This window comes from Musca autumnalis, unplaced genomic scaffold (genome assembly GCF_047663935.1).
Source record: "Musca autumnalis isolate F117 unplaced genomic scaffold, ASM4766393v1 scaffold_2, whole genome shotgun sequence".
Lineage (NCBI taxonomy): Eukaryota > Metazoa > Arthropoda > Insecta > Diptera > Muscidae > Musca > Musca autumnalis.
This window is the reverse complement of record NW_027411755.1, coordinates 240,057,658-240,070,066: the sequence shown is the minus strand read 5'-3', so window position 1 is coordinate 240,070,066 and position 12,409 is coordinate 240,057,658. Positions and strand designations below refer to the sequence as shown.

Sequence of the window (12,409 nt, the reverse complement as noted above, 5' to 3'; positions counted from 1 at the left end):
ATATTTTATATTTTATATTTTATATTTTATATTTTATATTTTATATTTTATATTTTATATTTTATATTTTATATTTTATATTTTATATTTTATATTTTATATTTTATATTTTATATTTTATATTTTATATTTTATATTTTATATTTTATATTTTATATTTTATATTTTATATTTTATATTTTATATTTTATATTTTATATTTTATATTTTATATTTTATATTTTATATTTTATATTTTATATTTTATATTTTATATTTTATATTTTATATTTTATATTTTATATTTTATATTTTATATTTTATATTTTATATTTTATATTTTATATTTTATATTTTATATTTTATATTTTATATTTTATATTTTATATTTTATATTTTATATTTTATATTTTATATATTTTATATTTTATATTTTATATTTTATATTTTATATTTTATATTTTATATTTTATATTTTATATTTTATATTTTATATTTTATATTTTATATTTTATATTTTATATTTTATATTTTATATTTTATATTTTATATTTTATATTTTATATTTTATATTTTATATTTTATATTTTATATTTTATATTTTATATTTTTATATTTTATATTTTATATTTTATATTTTATATTTTATATTTTATATTTTATATTTTATATTTTATATTTTATATTTTATATTTTATATTTTATATATTTTATATTTTATATTTTATATTTTATATTTTATATTTTATATTTTATATTTTATATTTTATATATTTTATATTTTATATTTTATATTTTATATTTTATATTTTATATTTTATATTTTATATTTTATATTTTATATTTTATATTTTATATTTTATATTTTATATTTTATATTTTATATTTTATATTTTATATTTTATATTTTATATTTTATATTTTATATTTTATATTTTATATTTTATATTTTATATTTTATATTTTATATTTTATATTTTATATTTTATATTTTATATTTTATATTTTATATTTTATATTTTATATTTTATATTTTATATTTTATATTTTATATTTTATATTTTATATTTTATATTTTATATTTTATATTTTATATTTTATATTTTATATTTTATATTTTATATTTTATATTTTATATTTTATATTTTATATTTTATATTTTATATTTTATATTTTATATTTTATATTTTATATTTTATATTTTATATTTTATATTTTATATTTTATATTTTATATTTTATATTTTATATTTTATATTTTATATTTTATATTTTATATTTTATATTTTATATTTTATATTTTATATTTTATATTTTATATTTTATATTTTATATTTTATATTTTATATTTTATATTTTATATTTTATATTTTATATTTTATATTTTATATTTTATATTTTATATTTTATATTTTATATTTTATATTTTATATTTTATATTTTATATTTTATATTTTATATTTTATATTTTATATTTTATATTTTATATTTTATATTTTATATTTTATATTTTATATTTTATATTTTATATTTTATATTTTATATTTTATATTTTATATTTTATATTTTATATTTTATATTTTATATTTTATATTTTATATTTTATATTTTATATTTTATATTTTATATTTTATATTTTATATTTTATATTTTATATTTTATATTTTATATTTTATATTTTATATTTTATATTTTATATTTTATATTTTATATTTTATATTTTATATTTTATATTTTATATTTTATATTTTATATTTTATATTTTATATTTTATATTTTATATTTTATATTTTATATTTATATTTTATATTTTATATTTTATATTTTATATTTTATATTTTATATTTTATATTTTATATTTTATATTTTATATTTTATATTTTATATTTTATATTTTATATTTTATATTTTATATTTTATATTTTATATTTTATATTTTATATTTTATATTTTATATTTTATATTTTATATTTTATATTTTATATTTTATATTTTATATTTTATATTTTATATTTTATATTTTATATTTTATATTTTATATTTTATATTTTATATTTTATATTTTATATTTTATATTTTATATTTTATATTTTATATTTTATATTTATATTTTATATTTTATATTTTATATTTTATATTTTATATTTTATATTTTATATTTTATATTTTATATTTTATATTTTATATTTTATATTTTATATTTTATATTTTATATTTTATATTTTATATTTTATATTTTATATTTTATATTTTATATTTTATATTTTATATTTTATATTTTATATTTTATATTTTATATTTTATATTTTATATTTTATATTTTATATTTTATATTTTATATTTTATATTTTATATTTTATATTTTATATTTTATATTTTATATTTTATATTTTATATTTTATATTTTATATTTTATATTTTATATTTTATATTTTATATTTTATATTTTATATTTTATATTTTTATATTTTATATTTTATATTTTATATTTTATATTTTATATTTTATATTTTATATTTTATATTTTATATTTTATATTTTATATTTTATATTTTATATTTTATATTTTATATTTTATATTTTATATTTTATATTTTATATTTTATATTTTATATTTTATATTTTATATTTTATATTTTATATTTTATATTTTATATTTATATTTTATATTTTATATTTTATATTTTATATTTTATATTTTATATTTTATATTTTATATTTTATATTTTATATTTTATATTTTATATTTTATATTTTATATTTTATATTTTATATTTTATATTTTATATTTTATATTTTATATTTTATATTTTATATTTTATATTTTATATTTTATATTTTATATTTTATATTTTATATTTTATATTTTATATTTTATATTTTATATTTTATATTTTATATTTTATATTTTATATTTTATATTTTATATTTTATATTTTATATTTTATATTTTATATTTTATATTTTATATTTTATATTTTATATTTTATATTTTATATTTTATATTTTTATATTTTATATTTTATATTTTATATTTTATATTTTATATTTTATATTTTATATTTTATATTTTATATTTTATATTTTATATTTTATATTTTATATTTTATATTTTATATTTTATATTTTATATTTTATATTTTATATTTTATATTTTATATTTTATATTTTATATTTTATATTTTATATTTTATATTTTATATTTTATATTTTATATTTTATATTTTATATTTTATATTTTATATTTTATATTTTATATTTTATATTTTATATTTTATATTTTATATTTTATATTTTATATTTTATATTTTATATTTTATATTTTATATTTTATATTTTATATTTTATATTTTATATTTTATATTTTATATTTTATATTTTATATTTTATATTTTATATTTTATATTTTATATTTATATTTTATATTTTATATTTTATATTTTATATTTTATATTTTATATTTTATATTTTATATTTTATATTTTATATTTTATATTTTATATTTTATATTTTATATTTTATATTTTATATTTTATATTTTATATTTTATATTTTATATTTTATATTTTATATTTTATATTTTATATTTTATATTTTATATTTTATATTTTATATTTTATATTTCATATTTTATATTTTATATTTTATATTTTTAACACTTTATTTATAACAATTAATTAATCAAAACCCCTAATTTCTGTTTCTTTACAGGTTGGTACAAATATCTTTTTATCCCTATAACTCCAATATTTTCCAGTCTCCTACTACTATACCCCCACTAAACACCGTTGATGCTATGCATGGATTATAGGACCCGGGTTTCACACTATCTACACTCTACAAACGTCATATCAAAAATAAAAAACAAATCAAAATAAAATAAAACCCAACAAATATCCAGAACCAACCCTTAGAAAAAATAATGTCAACATCACAGTACAAATTCTAGTGTGGCGGTAGACAGTAGTACAAAGCAACAGCCGCAGCAGCAGCCACAACAACAACAACCACCAACTATCATCCATATCAATAATGTGGGATTATGACATTGATAATACCCTAAATTCAATTAAAGAAAATGGTCATACGAAACAAATTTACAACCAAACCAAAGAACCCCTGATTCCATCACCAACACCTTCACCGCCACCACCGTCGCTGACAACGCAACACCAAACAAAAGAAGAAAAAAAGGTAGATAACACAAGTAGTACAATAATTATGAATTCCAGTTCTAGTCCAAAATTACAACCGCTAATGGTGAAATGTGATGATATTAAAGCCGTATTACCTCTAACGCCACCAGCCACACCAGTCATACAAAACACTGCCCGCAAACGTTGGAAGATCTTGGCCAAGGTGTTGCGCAAAGATTCCGAAGAAACGGTGTCATCCTCAGGTGAAGAATGTGCAGCAGAGCAGACGGCCTCTGTGAGGCGTTTCAAGTCATTTGATCTCCTCAGGCAGGATAGCTTTGAAGATCACAGTACCTTAAATTATTTGGGTAAGGCAGAAAATTGGTACAAATACAAGGTGATATTGGATACAAGGAGCAGCTCTACGCAACAAGAGTATACCGTTAATATCCATCATATGGATCGCCACTTGACTGCTACGGATTTAATGGGTTTCAATAACACGGGCAATATTTGTGTTTGGCCTTCGGAGGAAGCCTTGACTGCCTTTGTCCTCTGCGATTTGCAATCGTACAATGGCAAATGGATTTTAGAATTGGGTGGTGGTTTCACTTGTCTCTCGGGTTTGATGCTATCCAAATATGCCAAACCCTATGCTGTCCACCTGACTGATGGCAATGAGGTTTCGGTGGAAAATGTCAAGAAGACCGTATGCCTCAATGAAATGTCCTGTTACACGAAATGTTCAGTACTCAAATGGGAAGATAAGGCCAGTCGTTCTCCCACGGAGGCGGGGAAATTTGATGTCATACTCTCGGCCGATTGCCTGTTCTTTGATGAGGCCCGTTCCGCCTTGGTAGATACCATTTGGTATTACCTCTCTCCGCAAGGTGAGGCCTTGGTAATGGCTCCACGTCGTGGCAAAACCATGTCTTTGTTTATTGAAGAAGCTGTCAAATATGGTTTTATGGTATCCATAACTCAACGTTACAATGAGACGATTTGGAAACGTCATTTGGAGTTGATGAATTCCACGTTGTATGATGCAGATCTACATTATCCGGTGTTGCTGCGTCTACGTAAACCTCCCGTGGAATGTAATGGTAATGGGGCTGGTGGAAATCTTGTGGCAGTACCCATGGAAGTGCCCATAGATGATAACGAAGAAGATCATTAGGTACTTTAACCAATCACTTAGATTAGTTTTCCCCCGATTTTTATTCCCCAACGGCGATTTGGAAAAACCACTACCACCACACAATTTGAAAAACCACAAACGCAAGTTTTTTTGAGATAACTTCAACAATTCCATTTTATATTAATTCCACACTTAGATATTTTTTTCAATTATGCTGAGGATGATGCGGCATCATCTCGACCACCATGTATTACCTTAAAATTACCAAAATTAGTTGCATAGATATTTTTATAATTATTATTATTTTTTTCAATGGTGTTATGCTGGGAATATGGATGGGACTGTAACTAACTACAGTTAGGGGTTACTTATACATATGTATATTAGGGTAGGGCGAATAGTGCGGAGGAAAAAATCTTAAGGGGCTCATCGCGTTTCGAATTCTTGGAATTGTTCTGTGCAAAAAAGTCCACTAGACCTTACGTCTACGGTGAAAATCGAGCTTCAACATGTTGACTTGCATTTTTTTGAAAATTTGCAAAATTTTTTTTCAAATGAAAGGTTGGCTATCAAATATAGAATATAAAATTTAAAATATAATATGTACATAAATTATAAAATATACAGGTATGTGATTGGAAATCGATTCGACCCGTTTTCCCATAAATCGAAATAGTTATTTTGAGTTCTTGCGAATATTTTATTGAAATTGAAAGTAGATTTTAAAAATATTATTCAAATAAGGGGCGTTTGCGAAGCAAAACTGTATATAACATCAACTACACCCCGAATCCCACGGCAGCGGGTTCTCTGTACCGGATTGACCCGGGACCACACAACATGAGCGTTCCGGCCAGCGGCTGCCACCTAGGAGGAAAACCCAGGTCCAATATATTTGTCACATCCGCATCTTCACCCATATCCAAACTTCGGTGAGATGCAATAGATGTCAGGAGTGGGTGCATTTAAGGGGTTGCTCTGGACTTGCCCACGCGAGGGACTACGATAGGGACTATGTTGCTGCATGCTGCGAGAACACAGCCCCCAGTGAGTCGTCGTCGTCAGATTACGAAACTCCTTCGTCGTCAGATTACGAAACTCCCCCGCAGTCCCCCCAACAGCAGCCGCACGCGCAACCAGCCGTTGTTGTTCCAATCCCAGAAAATGCATCATTTTTGCAATTTAAATACAATGGGCTCCGAGGTAAGATCGATGAAATAGTGGACTTTATGAATCGGAAGAAGATCAAGGTCGCGGCGGTGCAGGAAACCATGCTGAACGACCACAGCTCAGTACGTTGTGATGGTTACAACTTAATAAGGAAGGATCGCACCAGATGTGGAGGTGGGGGATTAGCTTTCCTTTTGCACCAGTCTGTTCAATACAGACCTATCTCGCTTGAGCCTGCCTCTAATGACCCGTACATGGAATCTATGGGGGTAGCAGTCAGGTGTGGAACTGCTGAGATAGAGTTGCTGAACGTATACATCCCGCCGAGAATAAGCTGTATCTCAGATTATAAGCCTGACCCGCTTTTGGAAGGTCATAATCGTCTGGTCCTGAGGGATTTTAATGCGCATCTTGAGATGTGGCATTTGGCCCTCGGAAACGACCAGAGAGGTATAGCGCTGGCTGAACAGATTGATAGCTCTACGTTTTGCTCGGTCAATAAGGACGCCCCTACCAGAATTAGAGGAGCGTGTCACAGTTCGCCAGACAACTGGTGTCAACTGGTCTGACAAATGACGTCACCTGGCAACCCGTCCCTTGGATCAGATCATCTCCCCATAATTATCTCCATCAGCAGACCACCCGATTTCATCACCTCTGAACGCCACACATTCGTCAATTATAGGAAAGCGGATTGACAATCACCGCTTCAGAGAATTGTCCAATCCTTCTGATGTTCGGGTAGCGGAAAGGACGTTCCGAGACATCATCAATGCTGCAGCCGCTCGCCATATACCTGCTGGTCGAATACCCAAAGTAAGACCAATTTTCCCAGCAGAGGCGACGGGATTAGCAAATGAGCGTGGTGAACCAACCCCAACCACCCCAGAGTCAGGGAGCTGACACTGGAAGTTAACAGGGTGGTCGCCAAACATAAGCGGAACAAGTGGTTAAATAATCTGAGGAGTTGCAACATTGGAGCTGGTATAAGCAAATTGTGGATAACGGTTAAGTCACTCTCGAACCCCGGAAGGGGGGATGACAGGACCTCATTCACGTTTGGCGACGTTACGTTGACTGACCCGAAGAGGTGTGCAAGTTACTTTAATCGACAGCTTGTCGAGCACCCCAAGAGTGACAGGGCGAAGAGAAGAGTGTTACGTCACATTAGATCTCTTCCTGCCGAGGATGAACCACCACAGTTTACAATGGATGATGTTGCGAATGCCATCAGGAACGCTAAATCCTGACGGATTTTCCATGGTAATGTTGAAACAGCTGGATGAGCCGGGAGTGGAGTATCTCACTAAAGTTCTCAACTTGTCGCTAGCCACCCTTATTGTTCCCGAAGTCTGGAAAATGGGCAGGGTGGTTCCACTACGGAAGCCCGGCAAAATGCCAGCAAAAGTGAATCGTACAGGCCGATTTCGCTTTTGTCACCTGTAGCGAAGACCCTTGAGGCCTTGGTGCTCCCCAGCATTAGAAATAGCTATCAAGTTGCCGATCATCAGCATGGATTCCGTAAGCAGCACAGCACGACAACAGCGCTGCACGCCATCTCCACACATATTTGTCGAGGATTCAACCAGGAGCGGTCGTGTGATAGAACAGTGATGGCGACGCTTGACTTATCAAAAGCCTTTGATACTGTCAAGCACTCCACGCTGTTCGAAAACTTCGAGCATACAACCCTCCGGCCAAGCTTGAAACTTTGGATAGTCAACTACATGTGTGGACGCCAGTCGTACGTGGAATTCAGGAAATAAAGTCCAAACACCGTAGAGTGAAACAGGGAGTTCCCCAAGGAGGGGTGATATCTCCGGAACTGTTTAACCTCTACCTTTCCTGTATTCCGCCCCCTCCAGACTGCATTGAGATCGTAACGTATGCAGATGATTGTACGATCCTGGCGTCAGGTACCTACCCTGATGACATCTGTGATAGACTGAACTCCTATTTAACCGATCTTACCACCTTTTTCCAGGCGAGGAATATGTAGATATCCGCCACTTAATCGACGGCCACTCTGTTCACCACATGGACGGCGCAGTATAGAAGAGATTGAATATCAGGGTCGATGGTAACACAATTCCGACCACAAACTGCCCCAAAATTCTAGGGGTCACATTCGTCACCACTTTCACGTCGTCCGCGCATGCCACAGCTATCTGCGATAAACTGAAATGTAGAAACAAGGACCTCAAGTCTCTAGCCGGCAGCACTTGGGGTGCAGATAAAGAAACCTTGTTGACCACGTATAAAGCGATAGGTCGGTCTGTGGTAAGCTATGCGGCGCCAGTTTGGTCCCCGAATTTATGTGACACGCAGTGGGATAAGATTCAAATTTGTCAGAACGCCGCCCTGTGAACAGCAACAGGGTGCCTCCTCAAATATACAGTGGACAATCTACATGAGGAAGCAAAGATTCTTTCAGTACGACAACATAATGAGATGCTATCGTTGCAGTACTTGCTTGGTTGTTACGGTGAGAGCCATCCCAATCACCATCTGCTGGCCACCGATACACCCAGGCATATCAAGAAGGATATTCATGCTCTAGAGACGACGGTCTAACAATATAGGAGAGAACCTCTAGATCAACGGGCATATCAGGCAGGTTTGAACAGCATTCACACGGACACAGTTGTAAGACCATAAGCAATTATTGTGTGAATGGAGTCATCGGAGCACATCCCCCATCTATCGCAGCTGAAGAGCGTCAGCTGCCACGACAAACCAGAGTAGTTTTGGCTCAATTACGCTCAGGATATTGCAGTCGCTTAAATTCCTATTGGGCGGAAATCGATCGCACCGTGCAAGACATCTGCCCACTATGCGGCATGGGCCCACACGATACTAAGCACCTATTCAACTGCCCCGCTAAGCCCACTCATCTGACTCCAGTGGATCTGTGGTTACATCCCATCGAAGCAGGCACTTTCCTGTAACTGGAGATAGACCCAGATCCAGATTGAACAGGAGAACGAACATACAAACATAATAATAAAACACTGTTACAACAACAACTACATCCCGAATATATACCATTTCGATTCTGCAAATCGAGTCGATTCGGTTTTCATCACCTACCTGATAAATTATAAAATACATACACCTTTATGTTTATGCTAACTATGCAAATATAATGGCACGCAAACAAAATTTGTCGAAAAAGGTTTTTATTACAAAAATATTTAATCAAATTTAAAATGTTTCTAAATGGCCTTCAGATTTCGGTTCTGACACGAATCTGAATAATTTTATTCAACTCAGGGCTAAGTTTATATCTGCGATTACCTTAATAAGACATTGTAAGTGAGACATTGAATGAACATAATATCTCTCTCAATCCTTTGCCTTAAATTGTGTTTATATCTTTAGCGGCAGACAAGAACGCAATACCCCTTTTAGTTTTCTGTTGTGCTCCCATCCATCCATTCCTGCATAATTACCAAAGAAAAACAAAGATACCACAAAATGCGTACCAGCTTTAGATTCCTGTTTATTAAGACATTTTTTCCAAATAAATTTTATTATTATTATTATTACTTTTTGTTTTTAAGTATCCCTTTTTACTCTTGTTTTTGTTGTAATACTCTCTCTATTCCTAAGCATTCTAGAAATGTAAATAAACAAATATCTACTAAAGAAAACCAAACAAACAAAACTTAGAAAATGTACGATGATAATAAGAAAAGACTAAAACAAATTTATTATTATTTTTGAGTTATATTCAATGATGATGATAATGATGATAATTCAATTAATAATAAAAAACAAACAACAAACAAACCACTAAAAATAAAAACTAAACTAAAGAACAACTATTTGAACCAAACAATCAATCAATATCTTATTAAAACCACAAATCAACTCAATTAGATGAAAGCTAAATAAACAAATAAATAAACAAGAAGACGATAGATAACTAAACGAAATAAACTAAATTAAAAGAGACACAAAAATGCCATAACAACTTAAGAGACATACATACATAAATACCTACAGCGGACAAACAAACAAACTCTTACATATATAGTCAATAAATAGCTATAAACCACTTAATGATATAAAGAAAAGGAATACTACATTACAATTATTCTAATGATGACATACCTATGTACAATTTACTCAAAAGAAAACTCAACAATTAAATAAAATGATAATGATGCGTACAACCAAAAAGAGGAATGAGATTTCTTTTAATATATTTGTTGATATAAAGTTGGAAGGTAAGTTTAATAAAACAAAATTAATTCACTTTGGAAATAGTTTCATGCTGCGTTCTTACTTACTTACTTAGCTGGCCCATTACAGAACATTTGTTCCATAGACCGAACTAAGAAAGGATATTCAATCCTCTCTGTTTTCGCTTGACTTTTTGGAATACCGCGCCTTTTCATTTCTTCATCCACTTCTATGCTCCATCGAAGCTTAGGCCTGCCGATTCTGCGTGCACCGCCATGTGGCATGTATTCATACGCCTTTTTAGCGGGTTCATCATCGCTCATTCTTATGATATGGCCTATCCAACGCAATCGTTGCATCTCGATACGTTTAACTATATTCATGTCTTTATATAGCTGATATAGCTCGTGGTTCATACGACGTCGATATTCACCGTCAACGCAAATCGGCCCGTAGATCTTTCGAAGAATTTTCCTCTCAAACACACCAAGCATTGAATTATCTGCTTGCGCAAGTACCCATGCTTCGGAGCCATACATTAGCATGGGTAGTATCAGCGTTTTGTATAGTGTTATTTTTGTTTGACGAGATGTGGCTTTGTTTTTAAATTGCTTACTTAACCCATAGTAGCATCTGTTGGCCAATACAATTCTTCTTCTTATTTCATAACTGATGTTGTGTGTTGTGTTTATAACAGTGCCGAGGTAGACGAAGTCTTTAACTACCTCAAAATTATAGGTACCAACTTTCACAGTTGGTCCGAGCTCTATGGACGCTTTGCGCGTTGACACCATCAATTTGGCCTTTTCGCCGTTTACCGCCAGACCCACTTTCGCAGATTCTGCTTCGACCTTCCTAAAGGTATCAGTTACTTCCTTTACTGATCGTCCCATGATGTCTATGTCATCAGAATAAGCAACATTGCATGAAATACCTTTGAACGCAGGGGGTTGTCGAAGGCTGCTTTATAATCGACAAAAATGTGATATGTGTCGATCTGCATCTCTTGGCTCTTCTCCAGGATTTGCCGCAGGGTAAATATCTGGTCAATGGTGGATTTGCCAGGTATAAAGCCGCATTGGTATGGCCCAATTATTTCATTGACCATGGGCTTTAGTCGTTCGCATAATATCCCTGACCCTATCTTGTAGGCAATAGGGGGAATACTTATGCCCCTATAGTCAGAGCATACAGTCTTATCCCCTTTCTTGTGGACGGGACACAGAATGCTCAGGTTCCAATCGTCGGGTACGCGTTCTTCCTGCCAGATGGTGCTAACTAGCTGATGCATACACCTTATCAGCGCGTCGCCTCCGGTCTTAAACAGCTCGGCTCGGCTGCTGCTTTATTATTCTTCAGCCGGTTGATTGCTGTTTTTACCTCATCTTGGCCAGGCGGTATACATTCTATACCATTTTTTGGGATTGGATCTGTGGTATCATCGTCTTCGCTACTATTGGATACCAGCAGATTGGAGAAATGTTCCCTCCATATCCTGAGCACGCTATCTGTATCTGTTACCAGATTACCTTGCTGGTCTCTACAGGAGGATGTGCCTGTACCAAAGCCATCTGTTTGATGTTTCACTCTTTGGTAGAATTTTCGGACTTCATTCTGGCTCCTGTACATCTCGATTTTTTCACATTTCTCTCTTTTTCTTGCGGAAAAGACGTTTCTCTTTCTCCTTTTCTCCCGATATCTCCGATATCTCTCTACTGATTGTAAAGTAGCCCTATATGCCGCATTTTTCTCTTCGGTAGCAGCACGACACTCCTGGTCATACCATGAATTCCTTTGTG

General features: G+C 29.7%; 1 protein-coding gene across 3 annotated transcripts in view; it reads left to right on the top strand.

Moving 5' to 3' along the window:
• The window catches only part of LOC141395387 (calmodulin-lysine N-methyltransferase), a 96,666-nt gene extending 86,059 nt beyond the window's left edge, over positions 1-10,607 (top strand). For all 3 annotated transcript variants that reach the window (XM_073971118.1, XM_073971120.1, XM_073971119.1), the window contains exon 2: positions 3,690-10,607. In XM_073971118.1, coding sequence (XP_073827219.1) covers positions 4,011-5,291 — 1,281 coding nt within the window. In that variant the 5' untranslated portion in view covers positions 3,690-4,010 and the 3' untranslated portion in view covers positions 5,292-10,607. The remainder of the gene's footprint in view (positions 1-3,689) is intronic.
• The last annotated feature ends 1,802 nt before the right edge of the window (positions 10,608-12,409 follow it).